Raw genomic sequence first — 26,251 nt, 5'->3', positions numbered from 1 at the left:
ATCTATCTCTCTCCCCTTCTCTCTCTTTCCTTCCTCCCTTTGTTCCATAATTCTGTTGCTCTCTTGTTTGGCATTTTGTGTCCCTAAATCTTGACTTTTTTTTATCCTTAGCATCTTTTAACATGCCTTTCAATTTCCATTAATATTGTCACATATCATCTCCTTTCTTCATCTACCTATCTATCTATCTGTCTATCTATCTATCTATCTATCTATCTATCTATCTATCTATCTATCTATCTATCTATCATCTCTCGATCATCTATCTCTCTCCCCTTCTCTCTCTTTCCTTCCTCCCTTTGTTCCTCTCCCCTTCTTTCCTTCCTTCTTTTCTTTCTTCCTACATTTTTTCCTTTCTTCCTTTCTTGCCTGATTTTTATGACCTTAGCTGGCAAACCGTGGACTGAGAGACAGTCCATTAAACTCATCTGCATGCAGGCATGATTCAGTGTTCTACAGCTAACCTATACAAAGAAGTTGGCATTGTTAGCAATCCTACTGTCAGGTTATTATTAATTATAAGGTGATTTCGTTTGGAAATGCAGCTGATAGATGGTTCCTTTTATTTGGGCTATACACATTAGTCTAAACCCATACTCCCTGCCCTTTATTTGTCAATTGATAAATGGCATTGATTACCTACGTGGAGGCGTTGATAAATGATAAAGCTAAGTGTTGAAAGCTTAGAGATCTAAGGCAAGCAAACATGGCGTTTTCCACTGTCTCTAGTCAAGGAAATACCTAAACAATAGCTTTTAGAATCAGTGCTTTAAAACAAACATTGTGGTCCCTTAGAATGGCTCAGTGGGGAAAGGTCTTTGCTGCGCAAACTGGTGACCCTAGTCCTACCCCTGGGACCTCCACGATGGAATGACAGAGCCAAATGCAGCAAATTTTCTTTCTTTACACGTTCTGTGAAATTTGCTCTTCTTACTCCTCCACAATAAATAAGTGGAAAAATGTAGAAGTCTGGGCTGGTAGCTCAATGATAGAGCCCTTGCCTGGCCTGCAGAAGGCACTGGATTCAATCCCTATCACCAGAAAAATATTAAAAAGAAAAAATGTGTACGACGGGAATTATAATTAAAAATTACTCTTATGACCAATAAAGTGTGTTCTTGCTGCCAAGTCGGAGACTTTTCCTAGCATCGCTTTATTTCTTTTTAATGTTCCTTCGGGATCCAGAGTTGTTAGCCCACATTTAAACATTCCGAGGCTTCTTTAATATCAGTGCTTTTTCCTATATTACTAGCTGTGCTAAGAGAGGTCTTACCTATTAGCATTTTGATAAAATACAAGTTAGTATCTGATGGAACCTGTTATTAGTTATTTTGCCTATTGTTCACCATAATTCAATGCCTATGTCTTGCAAGCAGGCATTAGCATTTACTCCCTCTTTGCCACTTAAAATGTAACAATAGCCAGTTATGAAAGAAACCACAGAGATGTGTACAGGCAGTGTGTACTGCCTCTGTACAGCAGGGCTTGGTGAAGAAGGGGATCCAATTTCATAGCAGTTTTGGTACCCAGGCCAAAAAAATTGCAGTTTAAATGACTTTGCTTCCATTTTCCGAGGCCTGATCACATGTTCTCATCTCATTCACAGGCTCCTGATCCTGGAAAACTTTGAAGATGCCATCTTGAACATATCATCAAATAGTCCATATTCTCCTTATTTGGTGTGTGTAAGGAACGTGACTGACAACTTGGCTAAGGGATCACCAGGTGATGCTCTCAACTCCCCCCAAGATTTCAACTTCTGTTCTAATTGATTAAGACATTAACTTATCAAAGGATATTTTTTTAAAAAACCCTATTCTTGTTCATAGGTATACTTCTGTTTCAGCTAAGTGATTTACTATTAGAGTGGAATTTCTAACATCATTATGCTGGCCTCTTGCACCGCATGGTCAGCTAAACAAATTTTAGTAGGATGGTTTCATACTAGATAATGTGATAAAGGTTACCTGGACAGACTCCCCAGTTTTTCAGAGTTGTTAGGAGTTCATGCAACCCTTCATGACATTCTCTGGGTCCTTAGTGCTCTTGGGTTGTTGAAAAATTAACACAAGTAATCAGGGATTCCAAAGTTCTCGCATATTTCATGAGCAAGGGTGACCATGTGCCAGGCTACATCTTGCCTTCACACATTGGATTTTCAATTTTTTTAAACCTATGCAAGCAATCATAAATACTACAGCCAAATGTTTTCCACTATTCTCACACAAATTATTTTTTTACCTACACCACACATTATCAAGAAACAGTACGACACATATCTAAGCCTGGAGTTTATCTTCCCAATATTATTAAATTATGGCTGAAAGTACATACTTGGACACAGTGACTATACAGTCAATCTCCCCCAACATATTCCAACCTAGTATATCCCAGAGTCAGAAATAAAAAAGCATGATTTAATTCACAAAGAGCCAAAGTCGTGCAGTACCTTTCCTAGAAACATCTTTTATCTCAAAGCAGCATATCTGTGAATATTTTAAAAAATAATGAACTCTATAGTCCACATAGTTCAAGGGAAGGTTAATTTTCACTCGTTTTGTATTTATATTGAGCTACAACATTATTCTAAAAACTCCTTGCTGATAAGTCCAGATAAAAGTCCCTTTCCAATGTGCACCCCGGGTAACCTTGTGATTCTCACAAAGTCATTCTTCCTCCCTCCTCTGCAGACAATCTAAAACTTCTGCAGTCCACAATTCACTTCAGAAAATCTTTCCTTCAAAATGGCTCCTCTGAGGACAGCTTCCCTCCATTTCTTGAGATCCTGAAAGCCAAGGTAAGCCAAGAAAGGAAATATAAATAACGAAATAGCAACCCCTCTGGTGATATGCTAGGAAGATTCAGTTAAAATATCCGATGATTACAGGTGACCTCCTTTTCCCTGCAGCTTTGTTCTGGCCAAATGGTGACAAAGGTGCTTGGCTTTACATAATGCCCTCAATGTAGGCCTCAGCATGAGAGTATCTATAAGAGCCCACTTACAGTGCTCATCAGCATCCATAAACATTTCACAATGTAGCTATCTTATTAAGCTTCATAATGTGGGTGTTCATTGTATTATTATTATTTATTTCAATTTCTCTTGCCTTTAGCTTTTCTATATATAAAAGTAGATTTCAAAAGTTAAGATCCTGACTTAACAGTGCTCAGAGGTCTCAAATATTAACATATGTGTTTTTCTTGTCATCACACCAGACACTAGGAAGTCATATTCAAATGCCTGACCCTGAAGACTGAAAGGGAGGAACCAAACATGCAAATCTCTTAAGCTCGAGTCAGCTCCTGCTCATTTGTCTATTGTTCACACAGTGTACAGATTATCAGGAAATTCATTTTTAAAGCAACTCTATTAAGTCTTGAAAACAGTTTTCCTAGTAAGAACTGCAGTTTAATTGGATTTATGTAGCCTGGGATAAAGTTAAATTAGAAGTGGTTTATTTACGGCAAGCAAGTGATTTGCTGTGTGGTAAACAAGCCGTAATTAAGCAGGCACGCAAAACATTATGTCCATGTATATTACAGATAAATGTGCTCATTAGACTACCTTTTAGCCCAAGTTTTCTACATGAATCAAATTTCCTAATGTACTTAATTTAGTGTTATCTTAATTTATGCAAATGAGAAAGAAGGCATACAGTCACCCAGAAAGCTTTTATTCATCTTTCAAGAATCAGTATAAATGTCACTTCTGCAACACTAGTTTATCGCTTTTCCCTTGTTCTCCAGACAGCTATGCCCCCTTCGTTTACTTTATAAATGTATTGAACTATGATATCATCCTAACAAAACTCCTCGCTGATAGGTCAGATAAAAGTCCCTTTCCGATGCGCTCCCCAAGTCATCTTGTGATTCTTACAAAGTCATTTTTCCTCCCTCCTCTGCAAGTAATGAGAGACCTCCGCAGTCCACAATTCACTTCAGAAAATCTTTGTTTTGAAACGGCCCCTATGAGGACAATTTCCTCTTTTATTTATAAGACAATAATCTCCATCCCTGGAATTCTTGTAATCCAGCCAGGGGAAAAGTCAGGAAGAGAGAGTCACGATTGTAATGGAGAAAGATAAAGGATGTGGCATGCAGACCTACAGCATTGTAAAGATGGGCCATCTAACTCAGATTATGGGGTACAGAGGTGAAACGAAGAAACTCGGCCAAGAATATAATACTTACTCTGAGTTTTGAAGGCTGTGTATCATTAGGTCACACTCACGCATTCCAGACACAGAAACTCAAGCTTGTATGTAAGAAGCCAGAGAGGTATGAGCTTCAAAGACCGCTACCTAGAATCACAGGAAGGAGACCATACCTATGGGAAAGTCAGGAAAGGGGCTTTAGAGAAAGGCCACGCCCAGGTCCTACAGACATCTTCTGTTAGTCGAGGGGTTTGAGTTTGGCATCAAATACGAAGAAGGCTAATTTTGTATTTTAGAAAGAGATTAGGTTGGGAGAATGTTAAGTGGGCCAAGTCTGAAATAATCTAAAACAAAACAAAACAAAAGAACACGGCTTATGAGGAGTCAGTGCAGTCAGAGAACAGAAGGGAGAAAGAGCTTCAGCTATGGTTTAGGAAGTCTACCCAAGGTGGGGCACGGGGAATCCGGGCTCTCCGGACTGAGACTTCCGGCCTTTGGAAGGCCATAGCTAGCTAGTATCCTAGTTTGCCGTATGTGTGGGATATGACTTCACTAGAGAAGCAACTTGGAGGAATTCAGGCCTTCTTCATCTCTAAGAGCACATTATCTCTAAACGAAAGCTATGATTCATGAGTGTATAAACGAGGCTATTAAGGTGGAATGCCAACAATAGCCCAGTGTCCTCTGAGCTGCGACTCGGCACATGGCCATGAAAGAATGAAGCTGGGTGCCTATGGTTTTATAAGTAGAGTGCCCATTGCTTCCTGCCATCCTCAGTGTGGCAGTCATTTGAAGTCTATAGGCCCCCGAATTTTATTCATGGAATTCTTTGCAGCAGGCTAGACTCTCCAAAACACTCAATGTCTGCCCATTTACAAAATTTCCTTCTTTCTCTCAGCTTTCTGCCTACACATTTTGTTGGAAAGTGTCTGTGTTTTCCTTCCTCTCCTTGTTGTCTGTTTTTGTCTATTTTACTCCCTCTGGTCCCTTTGGTAGAAAGGGAGACTTCTTGATTGCATAAAATAAATTTCTTATTTTAAGAACAAAAGGCAGGAATGTAGATAATGTACTATGTTTATTGTAATGCCTAATGCCTTAAAAATTTTGAAGCACACACACACACACAGAGAGAGAGAGAGAGAGAGAGAGAGAGAGAGAGAGAGAGAGAGAGAGAGAGAGAGAGAGAGAGCAGTCTACTTACTGGCCAAGGGCTCAGGAGCATTGAGGGCTTATTAGTTTATGTTTATAATACTATAGAATCTTCACAATCATGTGAATTAAATTTCTCCTTCATTTGGGAGCTGCTGGGTAGTGGGGAAGCCCATCATAGCTAGAAATGGAGTAAGTAAGGAATCATTACCCAATTATAGGCCTGTAACTCTGCCTAAGACGATGGAGACAGAACCTCTAGGTAGCGCTTTGGAAAATATGTAGTCAGCATATGCTTTGTTTAAGACAACATCTCACACCATAGCCCTGGATGGTCTGAACTTACTGTGTAGCCCATACTGGACTTAAAAGCACAATCCTCCTGTCTCTGCCTCCTGAGGACTGGGATTAGAAGTATGCACCACCACATCTTGTTATGCTAACAAATGCTGTGAATGTATATGTGAGTTGCAGACATGCGTGTCTGTGTCCTCATGCGCTTATGTGCACACACAGAAGCTGAAGGAAGACTAGTGGCGCCTTCCTTTATCGCTCTCCACCTCAATGCTCTGAATCAGGGTCTCTCGCTGAGCTGGAAGCAAGGCAGTGAGATCTTGGGATCTCTCCCTCAGCCTCCCCTGGGGCTATAGGCATGGGTAGTCCTCAGAGAGTGTTGGGGATTCAATCTCAGATCTTCATGCTTGCAGAGCAAGCAACTTTATCCACTGAGCCATCTCCATAGCAATACTAACAAACGCTCTAAAAGAGAATTATAGTCACTGGGTTTATGCTTCACGAAGCTTCTAAAAGAGCAAGCTCAATGCCTGTATTGCTCTTGGAATAAAGTACTGATTTATGTCACTTGTGGAAATCTTGAGGTTCCTGCTTGGTGACCGTACACTTCTCAATGTACTCATTTCAGAGAACCAATCCAACCTAAGCAACTGCGGCTTAGCTGGATATCAGATTTCTCTCTATAGTCTTTGTCTCATCTGTCATGGCTACTCTGTGGACATTTACTGGCTTCCCATACGTGGATGCTGACCTCCCAACTACAGAACAGATTCCAGCTTTTACTCAGTAAAAGTCAGTGATGCTTGCCACCTCTCAAAACTCAATTAAGGATGTATTGACCCAACATTATTTACTGTCCTTTTACTTAAGAAAGCCTTAAAGAGAGGTCAGAGAGATGGGGCAGTGCTAAAGGACAATGGCTCTATTTTTTTTAATTTTTTAAAAAAATATTTATTTATATACATCCCAAATGCTGTCCCCCAGCCCCCCCTCTCAAATTTCCTCCCCTATGCCTCTCCCCTTCGCCTCTGAGAGGACACCCCATCCCTGGGTATCCCTTCACGCTGGTACATCAAGTCCTTTCCCACTGAGGCCAGGCAAGGCAGTACTCTGCTACAAATGTGCTAGGGAGGGATGCTCAGATCAGCCCACATGTGCTCTTTGGTTGATCACTCAGTCTCTGGGAGCTCCTGGGGGTCCAGGTTAGTTGACTCTGTTGGTCTTCCTGTGCAGTTGCCATCCCCCTTAGGGCCTTCAATCCTTCCCCTAACTCTTCAATATGAGTGAGTGACCTTTGCTCAATAATTGGCTGTGGGTCTCTGCATCTGTTTCAGTCAGCTGCTGGATAGAGCCTCTCAGAGAAGAGCCATGCTAGGCTCCTGTCTACAAGCATAACAGAATATCAATCAAATTAGGGATTGGTTCTTGCCCATGGGATGGGCCTCAAGTTTGGCCCATTATTTGTTGGCCATTCCTTCAGCTCCATCTTTGTCCCTGCATTTCTTTTAACAGGATCAATTTTAAGGGGGCAGGATCAGGTATGGAGAGAGACAGGAGAGAGTCTCAGAGGAGCAGGAGAATGAAGGGTAATATGCAGCTACCAGGGGTTGGGGGCAAGGGGAATCTCTAGGAAGTCACGGGGACCTGGGATAAGGGAGGTTCCCAGGGGTCAATGCAAGTGACTTTAGCTGAAATATCCAACAGTGGGGATATGGAGCCTGAAGACCACCAGTTAGACAGGACCCCCAGTGGAGGAATGGGAACACCAACTCAACTACAAAACTTTCAACCCCCCAAAAGAGTACATACATACATACATACATACATACAGCCAAAATACCAATACACATAAAATAATTTTTAATTAACAAATAAAAATTTAAATTTTGAGAAAGCATCCAAGAACAGAAAATAGAAATGGTATATTAGAAATCTGGTTCCATCTGTTAGAGGTTTAAATAGATTCAGCATTTGGACCAAAGTCCAGAATAAGTAAACATGTAACTACAGTCTGCAAAATGATTGCATCTATCCCAGAATGTAAAATTTTTCACAGCAGTAAGAGCAGTGAGTAGAATTTCCATAAATTATGAAATCATTTCAGACTGTTCAGAGCCAGAAATTAATGATGTTATTCAATACTGTGGAAAATGAGCCAATGGTACTTCTTCTTCAGCATGGCCAATGGTTGGCTTCGGTGGCCTTCCTGTGCTTACTGTAACCTCTTACTAAAGACTTATCATCCTTCTTTCCCTAGTGATGTATGGAGAGAAATGTTGGTAAACCCATGTCTCTGGTGGGGAATAGCTCCTCTCTGTCAAAATGCAACTTCTCATTGGAAACTGAGCCACAGTGATGCCGGCACACACAGCTGAACTGGAGTTCCCAGAGGCAAACTCTTTCCTCCCCCAGGGTGTATTAACTGGGAACATATCCTGAGGATACATGGGCATAGTGAATGGAGTTCAGGAATATAGTAGAGAGCTTAGACTGTTAAGAGCTCTGGAGTCCTTTCTCCTTGTGGGTTTGGGAGTTTGAGTCATTTTGGCTATTTCCATAGGACAAAAAAATGTTTAGTTTTTCTAAACATATCAAAAGGCAGAAGGCAATATGGCTAACAAGGCAGACTCCTGAAACTCAGGTCTATTCTCACAGAGAATAGACAGCTTAAAGACTTAAGAAAATGTTGATTCGAATTTAATTGTCATAAGATACCATAATAGTTAGATGGTAGCCATTTTTAGCCGTAGGGTTGAGTCAGGTTACATGCATTCCTGTGGTTGGGTAACCATTGTTCCAGAATCCCTTTCACCATGTAAATGTAAGCATTTTCTATTACCGAATTTGGCATTTTTCCCTCCTCTCAGCCTCTGTGAACTCACAGTCTCTCTTTGACTTTCTGAGTTATGAACTTCACTCCTCTAGGTCGTTCATATATTGGAATTATATATTATTTGTAAGTGATTGATTAAATTTAGCATAGTTTCCTCAAGATTCTCCATGCTGCAACAGCATATCCTTTTCTATTTAAGGAAATATATGTATGTGTATATATACATATATATGTGTATACATATATACATTCATGTATATACACACATATATACATATATTCATATACAAATATCCTTGAACATTGCTTCATTTTTCTATATATTCTGGTTATCCATTTATCCCCTGAGTTGTTTCTATCTTTGGCTATTATCAATAAGGCTTTTGTGCACATTGGTATACAAATATTCTCTCCAAGCGCTATCTTCAATTCCCTGAAGCATAGACCCAGAAGTAGAATTTGAGCTTGTACACTGATTTTATTTTTGAGTCTTGAGAAAGTGCAATACTATTTTCCATACAAGCTGCACCATCTCACAGTCCTACCAACAACACACAAAGGTTACAATTCTTGTACACCCTCATCAACACTTGTTGCTTTCTGGTTCTGTTTGCTGTACATCACAGCCATCATGATGGATGTGAGGAAGAAAGGGCCTTTAAAAAAGATCCAAGCCAAATCTGCCTCCCCTCTGTCCTTACACATGATATAAAATATAAATTAAATATAAAATTTGTTGAAGTGATCACAATTTAAACTGTATTTTAAAAACTACTTGTCTTAGTCAGGGTTTCTGTTGTTTTTGGTAATGAAACCCCATGACCAAAAAAATCGAGTGGAGGAGGAAAGGGTGCATTTGGCTGACACTTCCATATCACCAGTCCATCTTTGGGGGAAGTCACGACAGGAACTGAAGCAGGAGGGTTGGAACCCAGACACAGGAGCTGATGCAGAGACCATGGAGGGTGCTGCTTACTGGCTTGATTCCCCTGGCTTGCTCAACCTGNNTTCTTATAGAACCCAGGACCATCAGCCCAGGGATAGCAACCCCCACAATGGGGTGGGCCCTCCTCTATTGACCAATAATTGAGAAAATGTATCCCATGCCTGCAAAAGCCAAAAAGGGGGGGTCTGATCCCTTGGAGCTGGAATCTGCTGGACACCTGGCCTGTTACATGGGCACTTGGATAGAAAGGACAGCCTTTCAATATTGTGTAGCAAGCTCTCTAAACTACTGAGCAATCTCGCTATCCCTCTTAATTTTTAAAACTACATTTTAAAAAAATTGCAGACCCATGCCATAGGGAAAGTAAGACTAAAGGGTCCCAAGGTTTCATAAGATTCTTAGGAGAGAGAAAGACAGACAAACTGCAAAAGACACTGCTTTGTTATAAAGCTAAGCCCAATGCCAACTAGCTAATTCGTAGGCAGAAACATGTTTTACAGGATCAAATTTGGTTACTTATTTTCGACTACTAAATATGCCAAATAACACGACTAATCTATTTCCTCTACTTTCCCCTTTATGGCAAGCTGTCTCAACTTCGAAACTTGACGGGACTTCTCTGCGAATCAGAGACTTTCAGTTCGATCAAGAAGTCTTGCCAGTTCTCTAACATGAGCTTCGAGAGGCTGTGTGAAGACCACGCCTTTCACGTGCAACTGATAGAAGTGGCAGAGCTGGCCACTGACCTCACCACTGGCTTACTGTACCACGACAATATAATATCTGCCAAGCTGAGGGGTTTGCTCACTGGAGATCCCAGCAAAATTAATCTCAATATGGACTGGTAAGGTTTCTTCCTAGGAGAAATCCTGTCTCCAAACTTGTTACGCTTAGTTGAGTTTCTTCTTCTGCTTTGTCCTAGGCTCCTGGAACAGGCGTTGCAAATGAATTACTTGGAGAACATCACACGGCTAATACCAACCGTAGAGGCCATGCTGCAGGTCAACACCAGTGCAGACGCTTCTGAGCAACCAGGTGTTTCCCTGTCCGCATCCTAAAGGCTTATTAGGACACAGGTTGCCATCTGCAGCTTAAGAAAAGACTTTTTTAAAGTCTCCAAACAAACCTGCTCTCCTGTCTGCCCTGACAGTGAGGAACCAAAGCTTTCCAAAGCAGCCGCTTGTCTAAAGAAGACGCATCAAGCTAGTAGGAACCGAGACCTGAAAGAATGTTAGAGCAAAAGGTTTCCAAAATTTAACGAGTTAGACCAATTTACCTTTTGTTTCTAGATATAGTTACGTGTACGGAGAGTTGACTGTCTGAAGGAGGGTGACATATGCCCGCTTCTGTAAGAATAATCTGAAAAACAAAAAGGCCAAACTAAAATGGATGCATAGCTGTGTGCAGAAATCTCAATTCAGAACTTTCTGTTGGTATTCTAAGCATGATACACGATGCAATACACTTCTTCTTGGCTCAACACCTAAATACTGAAAAGAAGGACATTCTGAGTCACGAAACTGGAAGGGCATTAAGTCTAAAAATGAAGAAGATGTGTCACATGAGGGTAACTTAGTACAAGAAACCAGGGCTTGAGAGATGGCTCGTAGGTTAAACACACTGAATTCTCTTGCAGAGCACCCGGGTTCAGTTCCCAGCACCAACACGGCATCTCACAACCATTTATAACTTAACTCCCTGGATGTACTCTTCTGGACCCTATGGGCACTATACTAACATGATGCACAGACACACATGCAGGCAAGATACCTATACATATAAAATAAAAATAAATAAATCTAAAAAAGTGCTTAAAAACAAAACAAAAGTTGTTTTTACAACAGAGATCACAATCTTCAAAAAATACAATAAAAATATTGTTTACCATTTCTAAACTGGCCCAAATGTGAAATAATTATAATTGTCACTCTTAAAGAGCTTGAAATTACAAACTTTCAGTGTGTAAGCAGTGTAAGATTGTAAAAGCCATTTATAAACTATTGAGTTTCCGGACAAACTAAAGGCAAATATCTTACAGTTGATTTATCAAGTCTACCCTCAAATTAACAACATCATATGCTCCTAGGTTAAAAAGCAATTTGAATTTAGGTGACGGTTTAAATCAAATGGAGACGTATTTATTTAGTGGATTATATGATCAAAGTCTGTGAAGAAACCCTGTTTTCCTCGGATCAACCTTGGGTTGTGGATACCTGAGGAAAATTTACAACCTAGAGCAATCTGTTACCTCAAGTTAATGGCATCCTAAGTACAAGTCTAAATCAGACAGAGATAGATCTTAAAGATGCAAAGCCTGCCAAACCTGAGAGACATCTGCTTCTGGCGAGGCATGCATGGTCAATACATGTTAATCCAGAAGTTATGTTAGTGTACCTAAAAACTGTGCCCTTAAAACTGATGTGTGAACTGTGTGTGTATGTGTGTGTTTTCTTCACAGGTCAATTAAGAGAAATGTTTAAAAACATAGATTTGCTGAAAGAAGATCTGAGGGCGATAGGGATGTCCAACACCAGTATCGACAAGCTGCTGTCCATTCCCATCCCAGACAATAGAGCCGAGGTAAGGGTTCATGGTTGGAATAAAGTCAGCTTGTAGAACTTTACATACCACGTGGTGTTTTAGGTATTTATCAACAAGACACCAGGAGGTTGCTTGTGATTCTGGTCAATTTTCCATGCAAATGTTTTTTAAAAAAAAAGTCTAAATCTTAAGTGACGATTGAAGTATTCTGTACTTGTGTGTGTGTGTGTGTGTGTGTGTGTGTGTGTGTGCGCGTGCACATGCATGTGTGTGTGTTTGTGTGTATAAGTATTTTTGTGTGTGCATGTGTTTGCACTTGTGTTTATGTGCATGTGTGCATATGTATATGTGTGTGTTTGTGTATAGGTCTACTTGTACATATGTGTCTGTGTGTGTGCGTGCGTGTATGTGTGTGTGTGTGTGTGTGTGCATGTGTGTGTGGAGGTTGGACCTACCATTAAGCTGTATCCTGAGCCTTGGAAGAGAAATCCTTCAGCACCATCATTATGTTTCAATGCTTTGTAGTCACCCTTGCCTCGTTTCTTTTTGTTCCGTACTTCCCCTTCCCCAACCCCTTTGGAATGTTTTCTTAAACCATCAGTAACTGCATCCACTATTATAATAACATTATCTGGTCTCCTTCAAGGATATCAAGGCCAAGCTTCAAACACCAAGTTGGGGGAGAGCACAGAGACGGTCACCCTTTGTTGTAACCAAACTAAAACTGAATATTCACTTCTCCTTTTTGAAGTCCCAGGAAGAGACTTATTACGTATGATAGATGTTGTATTGGAACTATGGAAAAGTTTGTGGCTAAAGCTAAACTTTTTTTTTGGCTGTGAAAATAAATACTGTCATTTTCTTCTTAGCTGATAATATAGTTTTCCAGTCAAAATGTCTTGTCTTTTATCCCACTTCCAAAGCCATTGTCTGGAAGTGTCATAAAAATTTTCCAAAAGAACTGCACATTATGGCCGCATGCGACAGGGTGTGTCATTTCTAAGCACGGCTCAGTCATTAACCAAAACTCGATTAAGTTCATGGAAGGTTCCCTCTGGAAGATATTTAAGTTGCTGCTGTCACCATGATTAGTTCCCTACAATAAACTTAAAACTGCTCTACCTTGGCTTTTCTCCCCCCCTCCCCCCCCAGCAAGTAGTACCCACCCACCTGTTCCGATTGACCTCACCTTTTGCTCATCTGATTCAAAGTCGTCACCTTTGTAATCAGGTGCTTGGCTTACAAAGAGCAGAGCCATCTTAGTGAATGAAAACGTAAGTAGAGAGCACACAGTCCAACTGGTACTTTAAAGAAGGAGAAAACATTCTGCAGCCTCGATTGTCCCTGGCTCTCTTCTTTGTTTCTACCTGGCATCAGTAGAGATGACAATTTCTCGTTGACCTGCCTCCCACTCTCACACTTCAGTGTCTACACATGGCTATCTAGGATCTGCAGCTAATAGTGAGTTTGCAATTCTGGGCTGCCTCCTCCTCCTCCTCTTCTTCCTCTTCTCCCTCCTCCTCCTTCTCTTTGATCTTCATCTCTGAAGCTGTAGAGTAAGCAATCATCAAAACGGGATGCAACCCAAATTAAGGAAGGGTAGATTCTTAAAATAAACATGACTCTTATGCTAGTCATCCCCCAGACTGACTCCTATCTATCTATCTATCTATCTATCTATCTATCTATCTATCTATCTATCTATCTATCTATCTAATCATTCATTCATTCATTCATTCATTCATTCATTCATTCATTCATTCATTCATTCACTACTGTTGTTTTGTACCCAGTTGTGCAAGGAAAGCTCTGGTTTTCTTCATAAATTTCTACCCGCCTCTTTTTCCCCATAATACTTCCTGTGGTTTCTAGTGAGCTATCGGTTCTCTGTAGTTTTATTAACAGTAATTGGTGCCTTGTACACCTGGTGAGGTGTATTAGTAATTAAGCATTTGTGGCACAGAATTGAGGACTGGATTCGAATTCCCAGAATGACCTAAACTAGGTGTAATGTCTTACTTTTAATTCCAGCATCAGAAAGAAATGACTGGGGAATCTCAAAGCAAGCTAGATAGCAAGAATAGCTGTATCTATCAATGGAGTCTGATTTTGACTGAGAGACCTTGCCTTGCTGAATAACGTAGAAGGATAAAGGATGGTTTTTGACATTCTTGGGCACCTGTATGCATACTCACCCTCACACATCTGTGTCCATGCACAAAGATACGTACACACAAGCACACACACCACACCAACATGAAAATGGATAAAGAGGACAATATTGTGGTTGATGCTTTAAAAGAATCATTTGTCACATTCTAAAACAGAGTGCATATGTGTGTGTGTGTGTGTGTCTGTGTGTCTGTGTGTGCATGTACACACAGACACACACACACACACACACACACACACACACACACACACACACAGAATATTTCTTAAAGTGAACAGAGGGTACTCAAATGATTCACAACTAAAATAGGTTTCTTCCTCCTATTCACAGATAATTTCTCGTGTATTCTGGTTGCACTCATGTGATACGAACGTCACCAACCCCAAACTGGAAGATGCCATGAAGGAGTTCTGCAAGCTGCCCCTTCCAGAGAGATCACATCAGTCCTACCTCATTGGACTCACCCTTCTGCACTACTTAGACATTTACAATTTCACGTACAAGGCAAGTTGCCATGGGTGAATATGTATCCATGTTAGTTTAGTGTAAAAAAAATTATTGACAGGTGCTGTTTATTTTACAGCCAAGTAAGACTTCTACCAAAGATCATTTATGTGGGCATGGGCTCAGGAATGGAAATACTGGCCAAGCTTTAGATCATGTATTACAGATGTGGGCATGGGCTCAGGAATGGAAATACTGACCAAGCTTTAGATCATGTATTACAGATGTGGACATGGGCTCAGGAATAGAAATACTGACCAAGCTTTATCAGTTTTTTACTTTGTATACCTAAAAACAAGGTAAAAATAATATGTTAGTACCATAACATAAAATCTATTATTATTTCTTATATTTCAATAAGCATTATTAAGCACAGTGAAAATAAAGATTGGGAACTGGAGAGATAGTTCAGTGGTTAAGAAAAATGGCTATTCTTTCAGAGGACCTGGGTTCTACCACCTACATGGCAACTCATAATCATCTATAATTCTAATCCCAGGGGGCTGCGATACCATCTTCTGGCTTCTGTGGGCAGTGCATACTGCTGCACAGACATACTTGCGGGCAAAACACACACACACACACACACACACACACACACACACAAATAAATAAATAAATAAATAAATAAAATTATCAAACAAAAAGGTTAAAAATTATAAGAAACACTCTTTAAAAATTGCAAATAAAACACACACACACTGAAAGGATTTTTAAATGGAAAAATATATAAGATTCTTTGGAGTGTTTACAATATGCAAATGTTTGCATTTCCTTCATCAATTTAATAAGAAGTAGCCATTATTTATGGTCACAGTTGGCATGGAGGGGAGGGAGCAAAACTCTGATGCGATGAGCCGATGCTCTGGAAGCTCATCACAGGCCTGAGGGAAAAGTACAAGTTGGAAAACTGAAAACTTTCCTCTACCAAAGTCTATACTTGAGTCAAAATTGCATAAATATTTTTCTTTTCCACTTATTTCTTTATTCACTTTACATTCTGATGACACCTCCCCTCCCTCCTCCCCTCCCAGACCCGCCTTTACAGATCCCTCCCCCTCCCTTATCTCCTCTCCTCCTCAGAGATGGGAAAGTCCCCCCCCCATACCACCCCACCCTGCCAGTCACAGCAGGACTAAGAACATCTTTTCCCACTGAAACCCAACCAGGCAGTCCTGTGAGGGGAAGGAGATCCAATGGCTGGCAAAAAAGCTGGGGAAAAGGCTGCTTTCCCCACTTAAATATTAGAAAATCCAGAGGCTGAGGGGATAGAAATGCTTTAGGATTAGTTACGGTTTACCATGTTCCGTGTATGCATTTCATCTCACTCTTGTCCATGCTATATACTCATGGCACTCCTGCATCCCATCCCAACACCTCCCAAGCAGCAGAGGGACCCTTGAAAAGTGTCACCTTGTGTCACCACTCTCATTACAAATAGCCAGTGGTTTCCATTTTCCCCCATAGGAATTCCCTGTCCTATACCAGGGTCCTATGATCTGCACACACTCCCCATTTGGAATCACTGCCTATGCAGCCATCCTTAGACCCATGTTAGCATGTAGCAGTGTGGTCTCACCCCAAGGCACAACTCGCAGGATCCAAAGAGCAGGTAGTTCACCCTGACCATTCACCCATAGCACTCACCCCTTTCCTTGTACATATGTATCTTCCTGGCTGAGATCTTAGCAGAGAGTCACTCGTTCATGGCCAGCTCGATGGCTGAGTGTGCGTGTGTGTGTGTGTGTGTGTGTGTGTGCATGTGCTTGTGTGTGTGCAGGTGCGTGTCACGGTAACATCTTTGGCCTTGGATGCTCTAAAGAGCTTTTCTTTCCCACATATTTTTTGTCTGCCTAGAACCTCTTTATTCTTTTTTATTCTTATCGTGCTTAATTTACCTTTAACTATTATTTATTTGTATATGTGTAGTTAGGAACACAGTTTTTAGAGCAATAGCATACACACATGCAAAGCATTGCACAATAGATATTTACCATTCTGACAATGGAAATAGCTTATTTGGGGGCTGGAAGGATGGCTTAGCAGTTAAGACCCTGTAGTATTCCCCTAAAGGGTAGCATTTTTATCCTTCCTTGGAGAGCTCAAACATACAATTTGTGTAGTCTCAAGTTATGCCTTTGCCTTTTAAATCAGTTGAATCAATCACACAGTATCTGGTCTATCTGGCTTCTTTCATTTAGTATAGTATCTTCAAGTTTGGTACATGTTGTAACATGTATCAGCATATTTTTTGGTATGTCCATATTATATTACATTTTAAAGATAAATTCAGGTGGATTGTTCCCTCCCCCCCCCCCGTTGGCTGTTGTAAGCAAAATCCTTATAAATGTTTGTGTGCCAGCCTTTATGTTGGTTTATGTCTTCCCTCTGCTTGGGTGACTATCTAGAAATGGAATGATTGGTTTGTTTGGTAAATATCTCCATTTGGCTGATCAAAACATTTCACAAAGAGGTTCTTCTGTTTTATAATCTTACCAAGCATCCACAAGGTTCCAGTGCCTCTACATAAATCATTCCTTTTCATTCTTTTCCCATTAGGTGTTCTTCCCAAGGAAAGATCAAAAGCCAATGGAAAGGATGATGGAGCTTTTCATAAAGCTGAGAGAGATTCTCAATCAGTTGGCTTCCGGCACACATCCACTGCTGGACAAAATGAGATCCCTGAGACAAATGCATCTGCCCAGGAGCGTTCCATTAACACAGGTAGAAGAGTCACTCAGTCGTATTCTTCCTGAGAAATAATTCCTGTCAGGCTGGCTTTTATTTAAGATTGGGTGCAACAAGTTCAGCTACCAATCTAGCACACAGAAGACAGACACTCACAAGAAGAGAACCTCCCACTTTAGCCACATCTGGCATTAAAACCAGCAAGGCTTGCCATGCATTCTCTGTTTAAGTTTGCAATTCACACTTTAAAGAAATGATTGAAACTCTTGATTGCTACCACTTTTTCTTTCTATGAGCACCAGCGTAGCTCAGGTAACATCAATAACTTTTTGGACATTGTCTCCCAGGCCATGTACAGAAGCACTCGGATGAACTCGCCAGCAGGATCGTTCAGTACCATCTCCCAGGCTCTGTGTTCTCAAGGGATCACCACCGAGTATTTAACTGCTATGCTGCCTTCTTCCCAGAAACCAAAAGGCAACCACACCAAGGATTTTCTCACTTATAAATTAACTAAAGAAGAAATTGCTTCAAAATACGGGATTCCTTTAAATGCTAGTAAGTGTACCTCAAATTAGGTATGATAATTATTCTTAATGACAAGAGCATTACATGTTCTGTTGCTGCTTTTCATTTAAATGAAGTATTAATTTTACCTCAGAATAAAAATAGCAAACATTTGTGCAGGACTCACTTCGTGTTCTGCCTGTTAACTCATGCCCTCGTCCCCACAGCCTCATGAGGTAATGTCTACCCTGTTGCATCTTACTGAGGGGGAGTGAACCCCAAAGATAATGAAACACCTGCCCAAGGTCACTGAACTTGGAGGTCTCAGAGCTATTGGGTTCTCTAAATGACAAAATGAAGGGTCATAGATCCCTTTAGTACTAGAAATATGCATTGAGAAAGGTATCATTAGGTGACTTGGTCATTGTGGGAACATCCTAACAACCTGGAGTACCAGCCTCTACATCTTAAGTGATGTTATTCTATAGGACTCCACCATATAATAGGCAGCCCATAACCGCCAACATTGTTGTTGGCCTGCATAGCTCTGTGGGTCTGTAGGCTACAGCATCTGTAGGTCATAACTATGAATTCTTGCCAGTACGTAATGCAAAAGCTTGTTTTAGATTTGCTTGGGTCAATATTTTCCCCTAACTTTTTAGCATTAGACGTTTATATGGCATACGGTAGAGCCACGTGTGTGCAGCTGAGCGTAACTGTTTAGTGGCATATCAAAGCCATTCAGTTGATCTATAAACTTTGAGATACAAAATGTGATCTGAGGAACTCTTCCAGGTGATGTATGGATGTTTAGTATAGCAATTGGGTTGGCTCATGCATTCATCTTTTTATTCGTTCAACAAAATCTTATGAATGTCTCTTACAAATCTGGTTCCATTCTGGGAGGAGGGCATTGTGTATTTTTAGAAAATTAAGTGGTGGTAAACGTTTATGCTAGAAGCAATTTTGAAATATGGTTTGAAATCTTTGTATTTCTTCTTGGCGAAATGCCGTCATTTATTGTAGGCTGGCTTATCCGCTTAAACTTTCACACCTAAAGAACAATTATTACTTGGCTGTCTTACATCAATACCAGATGTTTCATATCTGTTACCAAAGAAGAAAGTGCTAAGACATAAATTTTAGATTATATAGTTTGTACCCATTCTCCATGAATAAGTGGATTTGGAATGTATGCCTAGATATGATTGTTTGGCTTTCCTCTAAATTATAATGATTGTTGCACATTAATTGTGTATATTAATTGACTGATAGATTTTTTTCTTCCTTTTTATTTCCAGCACCATTTTGCTTCTCCCTTTACAAAGACATTATTAACATGCCTGCTGGGCCTGTGATTTGGGCCTTCTTGAAACCCATGTTGTTGGGAAAGATTTTATATTCACCATATAACCCAACTACAAAGGCCATTATGGAAAAGGTTTGGTTGTTAAACTCAATGTGTTTATGTGGGGGTACTGTTTCTGTTTTAATGTAGTCAACTCCTAAATTTATTTTAGATGATTCTGGTTTATGTCTTCTCTGCCATCATCATTTCTTGTGATTTTGGGGAACTCTTGGCAATTCCTTACTTTGGCCCGAGTTAGGTGTGTATGGCATTGGATATAGGTGATGACAGGTGGGAGTTCTTGGTGAAATGAACCATATGACATTTGGGGATAAAATTAGATACAGCTAGAACTCAGACTTTTCACTGCATCCAAGAAAGCCAAAAAGTTTTCAATGACTGTCGAATGTTAGAAGCATATATAAAAATCACACTAGAAAGAAAAAGGGTGAGCATATAACTCATTCAAATAAAAAAATAGCTCATAAAGTATAGATTCTTGGCTCCATAGCCGGTTGTATAGTTTAATATTTCTTATTCTCATCAATGACACATCTTGAGAAGGACAATGTCATCAGGACCTGCATTTACCACCTGCCTCAGTTTACCATATTAACATCTTGTCAGTTTAAAGTTGGCTTTAAGGGATGGGCATGGGACTCCATGGTAGAGTGCTTGCCTGACAGTCCCACAGGCCTGAGTTCAGTCCACAACACTCAAAAGAAAAGAAAGTGTTAGTGAGGTTGGCTTGAAGACAGACATGCGGAGCACACAGTAGACCCAGTGCCTTGGAGCTGAGAGAGGAGGCTTTAGTGGTTGACATCCTTCTCAAAAGAGAACTAATGGACTGAATTACATACCAAGTCTCTGAAAAATGAAAGAAAGCAAAAAAAAAAAAAAAATCTGCCTTAACATTACCTGATCATTAAATCACAGTTGCCGTGAGTCTAATGTTACTTACTCTGGGACTATGTAAAATGTACAGGTTTTTGGCTGAGCGCTGTTGCTTTGAATTTTTGTGATTTAACATTTTATTTGTCTTACCCGGTGTGAACACCACATAATTTGTATAAATGAGTCACTCTCACTCTCCAAGTGTGGACCTGCCCTTTTATTCTTGACTCAAATCTCCTCTATGTGGTAAAAAATTCCTTCAACTCAACAGAGCTAGCTAGCTACATTCTTTGCTTTTTTAAAGACGTTTAAAAAATGTTTTAATAGCACGGAATGCATTTATTTAATCCTCCGTTGCTGGACATTCATTTTATTTCCAAGGTACATTTTTAGTTTTGTGCCAACAGAACACATTGCATACATTTCAGCATGGTGTTTTCTTTCAGTAAGGTTAAGGTCTAGGATTGAAGTGTTGAAGAAAATTTTATTGCTTTGTTTTATTATTTTATTTCATTGAGTTAGGGTCTTGCTGTGTAGTTCATGCAGTTCTTGAGAGTTCTGGATCTTCCTGCCTCAGCCTGCATGTGCTGATGTTACAGACCTGCACCACCGTGCTTGTCTGAGTTCTATTCGAATAGCCCTTGTCTGACTTGTTTCCTAAATGGCTGTGATGTACATATTCCCAGGACCAAGAATCGGGCACGCCTGTCTTTTCCTGTTTTCTAACTTAGAACATTTAATTTAAGAATACTATCCTCCCCATGTGTGAGAACTTGGCGCTATTTAATATTGACATGTCAAATTTGACATTGGTAACATGTTGGACATTTTACCAAGCCCTACATTTTCAAGAATTTTTAATAAGTGATGTTGGTCCTTACAAGGTATAACATTTGAAGCTTTGAACACATTAAAAACAATCTGACAACGGTTTTTCTTTTTTTTTCTCTCCCTCTCTCTCTTTAACCAACTCTACCTTTTAATGCTGTTGTTTTTGATATCACAAAAAAGTCTTATATTGAAATGCATGTAAAACAGAAGTTGATCGTACCTCTCTTGTTTCTTCATTGCTAAGTCCAATGTAACTCTGAGACAGCTGGCGGAATTAAGAGAAAGATCTCAGGAGTGGATGGATAAGTCACCGATCTTCATGAATTCCTTCCACCTGCTAAACCAGACAATCCCAGTGCTCCAGGTACTGGATCACTCTGCTGCACCCCTTACTGGGAATTACAATTCTCTGATATTTTAATCACCGTGATTATGTGAAGATAGTAACTTAGCATCCATATTCAATAAATCAGAATAACCTCCTCTCCAGAGATAGGGTCTGAGACAAGTTAGCAGAATTCTCATTCACGTTTAGAACCCCACCCTTCCCTCTCGATGTTCCCGCCTCTCTACTGCTTCAGAAGTGTGAACTCTTCCACACGGATGTAACTATAACTAGAGCTATAATCATTTATTAAATGATTCCAATTAACATGCTGTAGCTATGCTTAAGTCATATCTCTTTTAAATTAGTCCTTGATAGTTAATGTGTTTAGAATTTCTAAAGTATTATTATTGCAGAAAGCATTCAACACCAGGAGCTCCTCAGTTGAAGCGTGTGGCATAGATTGTACCCAAGGTGCTCTCGTGGAAGTAGATGGGCAAGTGTCTCAAATTCAAGTCTTTGTCAGGAAGCAAAAGGCACGCCTAGAAAAAAGAAGTTCTAATAAATGGCGTCTTAACAATTTTAGTCCTCACTCAGCCACTCTTGGTGTTCATGCCAGAATAGTTACAGGTCTGACGTTGCAGCCCGGTGCACTTTGATTTGAAAAGCATGGTTCTTGTAAAAGAAGCAGGCTCTTCCGAAGATACTGAAATCAGTGTAGGGAACTGTTCCAAGTACAAAAGAGACTTCCGACAGCTGAAGACCAGGCAGCAGGGCTAGCCTGGGAGCAGCTGGAAAAGAAAACCTGCAGGAATGACAATGTTCAAGATACTTAAGAGGGAGTGGTTTGCACTGCAAAGAAGTGCTCCCTATTATTCTGATGCAGTCCAAGAATATTTTGGCAAAAAAAAAAAAAAAATCCTGTCTTTCCCATCATGCCATGTAAATGAAACCCAGAAGGAATGATTCGTTTTGTGAACGTTTGTCAGGAAAATTGTACCCGGAAGCTGCTTTCTTCAGTTTGTTTTGAGTAACAATCAATGCATAGTTACATTTACAGTGTGAATTAGAAAATAAATATAAAAACCATTAATATGTTTGATAACTATAAAGAGAAGGGCATTTTTTTCATCAAATGTGGTCCCTACAATGTACTGTTCGACTTATATTCTAAGTTCAACTACTCCTTTACAGCGGATCTTTCCTGACAAGTCTCAGATAGCAATGTTTCTTGAATAGAATTTTATTGCTCTATCTATTCTCCTCAGTGGAAGATTGTTCCTTTCTTCTCCCCTCTCAAAAAAAAAAAAAATCCTTTTTTCTATTGGAGGGAGAAAACAGCCTGCACACAGTATTTTATTAAGGAAATTTTTGTTGGCTAAAGTGCTGAATTACCAAAGGACGTGCACTGTACACAACAACAGTTCCAAAAATGCAGAATTTATTAGAACCTACGTGAGAGTCTTCACAGTGGGATTAGCAGCTAACTGAAGTATCTTTACTCCAGAGAAGGATAAATTGCTACTCCCAATTCTCAAGGAAAAACTTAGTTCTGTGAATGCACAGCAAATTCGACACTGGTGGCATTAGCAGATGACATGGCATGTTATCCAATGGTTGCTCCACAGTACCAAGGCTCTGGGTTCAATCATTAGCAAATGTGCCCACGTGTGTGCGTGCCCGCTACTACTCACTTGGAGGTGTGGTCAAAAAATCTTCAGTGTGCCCAACTCCCAGTGAAAAAGGCTAATGATGACTACCTAGTGCAAGCTAGGTCCCTTAGGTTTGAAAATTGCCACAGAAGCCTTAATGTTGTAAATAAATTATTATTTTAAATTATCAGTGTTTCAGCAGATTAGGTTGGTTTTATTGCTGTGTTTTTCCATGGCCATATAGTTGTTACTGTTCAGTGCAGAATGGTGTTACAATAATGGACACTGACATTTCTGCTTAGTCATTTATCCCCCACTTCACAGGAAGATAACCTGGAGCCAGAAATAGGAAGCCTCACAGCTGGGCATGAGAAACTAGAATACAAAACAGCTGTGAGGTCAGACTCTATGCAGACCTTGTGAATGTCACAAGTTGCCTTTTTTTTTTTAAACCTCTGGAAGATGAAATACACCCTGAAACACATTATTTATAATATATGTTTAAAAGGAAATCATTTATTAGCACTGAGAAAAATTCTATTTAATTGAATATAATTCTCTGAGGTTAAAAATAATTATGGTCCCCTCAGGGCACTTTTAGAAATCTGAGCAATTTATGTTAAAGACAAAAGTTCATTCTTTCACATCATTGTGCGCGAGCCCACAAGCAGGTACATTAATAACGCCCAATGGTGTCTGCTTCTTTGTTCCAAGGTTGTGTTCGGAGTGACAGTGATTAAACTTGTTTTCTTCTCATATTGAAACTGGTTCCTATTATTAATTTTTAGAATACTCTACGGAACCCCTTTGTGCAAGTTTTTGTGAAGTTCTCCGTGGGACTCGATGCTGTTGAACTCCTGAAGCAGATAGACGACCTCGGTGAGTCCCACTGCGCTGTATACTCTCATTCGCTCTGCACATCAGAACTGGGGGAAGAAACCCAGTGCCCTGTGCCCTTGACAGACCGTCCCTTTTCTTCTGTATTTAGCTCTTTGTTAGTTATTGGAAGAAATCGGGACCCTGGATATGTCTACCGACATCTTCTGTTAATTAGTAATAGGGATATGTGAATACTCGTGGTTGATTTCATAGCAATATACGTGATATAAATGCAACTTTTACTCCAATCACAGGAAGCCATAAGTAAGGTGGCACATTTTGCTTTTTTCCCCCTTTTCCTTGATAACTCAGTGAGAAGTCAGTCCTCACAAGTGTGAGAATGTGAGATGATATCTGGCAGCTTTTAACATTTGATCTCCACTGGCCTCATACCCCCAAACGTAACTGGGAAAGACTATAGAGTTAACAGAGACAAACGTTGGAGACTCAAAAGGAAATAAGCCTAAATCAGTATTCAAGGTTCAGTCTTCCTCTCAGGGTCATGTGAAAGGAACAAGCTGCAGAGAATCAAAGGCAGCTGTCTGAACTTACATATTTCCTCTGCCAAGTCCCCACCTTCAACCTAAAGGATGCAAGACATCTAATTCAGGCTGTGTCTGATTCATGGTTGCTATGCAACCTGCAAGGTTGAAGAAGGGATTGAGAGCATCAGAATTTGGCAGTGGCAGAGCAAATTCTCTCCCCCTGCCTCGCAGCACCTCTGGGACCCAAATGACTTAGGTAGTAAGCCAGTGGGAAGGAATTATGTCTATATTTGTATGTAGATGTATGGTGTATAATTATACACATTTGATGATAGTCAACCCAATTTAGTTAAAGAAAGGTATTAGGGGATTTATTTTCTGAAAGTAAATGGTAGGTCACCTTTTGATAAAAATATCAGGGATAAAGTTCTTAAGTAAATATTATCATTCCTAACTTTTAAAATAGGAGATGAGACTTAGAACTTAAAATCAGATTAAAGAAAGCATAACAGTGAGCCTAGCTCACTCGAAAGCCTAGGTCTGATGCTAAAAATTATACAAAAACACACACACATGCACATATACTTGCACACATATGTGACATGTATATATGTATATTGTGTATATATGTATGCCATATATACACACATATACTTGCATGTATACATATATATGATTGTCAAGAAGACTTGTATTACAATTACATATGTAAGGAGTATATAGTTAGAACTTGCTGCCTCCCTTGTGCCCATGCACCAACAGGGTCTAGAGACTCCTTCTTTGTTATGTTGATTTCCTGTGTCTGCTGGAGGCTCAGTGTTTGATAACATAGCCCTTCCTTACTAGAATCTCCATCAAGTAAAGCCATTTATGTTCAAATGTATGGAGAAATGTATTTAGGGAGTTTCCCTCTGTGAGAACAAGGACTTATTATGGAAAAGGTAAGGGACCTGTTTAGAAGGATGTATGATAATCACAGCTTGCTCTTCATAATGATCAAGTTAATAAAAACTTAATTGGTCAAATGATTTGTTAACTTATGATTTTGTATTTACCCTTGGTCCCTGCTGCCTTTCTCCCATGGAATCTTACAACTGAAGAACAATTAAATCCTCTTTCTTCCAGTGTAATTACTTAAAATTAAATCTTGATCGTATTGTCTAGGTTAATTCAGACATGAATAGAGATGAATCACAGAAGACTATATTGTGTATTTATGACAGTGGTCCTGGGAATCAAACCCTGGACGTTATGCATGCTAGTCAAGTGCTGTTCCTCTGAACTGACTCCTTAGATTGTCTAGTGACAAGATAAGAAGTTGCAAGTACATCTTTGGGTGTCTAAAATGTTTCTACAGTCCTGCTTTTTGTTTTAAAGATCTTGTTTTATTTTAAATTACATGGATACATGTATGCCTCTGTGAGCATGTTTGCACTAGGCAGGTACCCTCGTTGTCTGGAAGAGGGTGTTAGATCTTCTGGAGCTGGAGTTGAAGGCTGCTGTGAGCTACTGGATGTGGGTGCTGGAAACTGAACTCAGGCTCACGAGTGCTGTTAACCGCTGAGTCATCTCTTCAGCCTCTCCGTAGTCTAGCTTATATGCTGTATAGACTTTCCTTCATTCAAAATGTGTGAACATTATTTTGTTCTAAGGTATAGCAGTGAATTAATTAAGCTGCTTTGGCTCCCAGCCGGTTGCAAAGATACACACACACACACACACACACACACACCAGCTAATTTTGTATGTCTTGACTAGTTCAATATCTGGGCACTTCTAAACCTCCCTGCCTGCTCGCACACACTTCCCTCCTGTATTCCTGGCTTAACACCTTCTAAAATCTATATTTTAGCTTTGCTGCCCTGTTGCCTTCTGGGCAGCCCCCAGATAGGGCCACATTCCTTTTCCACCTATATTGTTGGATGCCTTCTGTCCTGCAGCTCTTTTTTTTTTTTTTTTTTTTTTTAAGATTTATTTATTTATTATATGTAAGTACACTGTAGCTGTCTTCAGACACTCCAGAAGAGGGCGTCAGATCTTGTTACGGA

General features: G+C 40.0%; 1 protein-coding gene across 2 annotated transcripts in view; it reads left to right on the top strand.

Annotated features, from left to right (window-relative positions):
* The window catches only part of Abca12 (ATP binding cassette subfamily A member 12), a 172,620-nt gene that overhangs the window by 86,704 nt on the left and 59,665 nt on the right, over window positions 1–26,251 (top strand). For both annotated transcript variants that reach the window (XM_021198109.1, XM_021198110.2), the window contains exons 10-20: window positions 1,607–1,725; window positions 2,691–2,797; window positions 9,964–10,220; window positions 10,299–10,411; window positions 11,835–11,956; window positions 14,421–14,594; window positions 17,154–17,318; window positions 17,630–17,840; window positions 19,091–19,230; window positions 21,107–21,226; window positions 23,628–23,718. In XM_021198109.1, the coding sequence (XP_021053768.1) occupies window positions 1,607–1,725; window positions 2,691–2,797; window positions 9,964–10,220; window positions 10,299–10,411; window positions 11,835–11,956; window positions 14,421–14,594; window positions 17,154–17,318; window positions 17,630–17,840; window positions 19,091–19,230; window positions 21,107–21,226; window positions 23,628–23,718 (1,619 nt within the window). The remainder of the gene's footprint in view (window positions 1–1,606; window positions 1,726–2,690; window positions 2,798–9,963; window positions 10,221–10,298; window positions 10,412–11,834; window positions 11,957–14,420; window positions 14,595–17,153; window positions 17,319–17,629; window positions 17,841–19,090; window positions 19,231–21,106; window positions 21,227–23,627; window positions 23,719–26,251) is intronic.

This window comes from Mus pahari, chromosome 5 (assembly GCF_900095145.1).
Source record: "Mus pahari chromosome 5, PAHARI_EIJ_v1.1, whole genome shotgun sequence".
NCBI lineage: Eukaryota > Metazoa > Chordata > Mammalia > Rodentia > Muridae > Mus > Mus pahari.
Note: the sequence above shows the minus strand (reverse complement) of the source record. Positions and strands in the feature narration are given on the sequence as shown.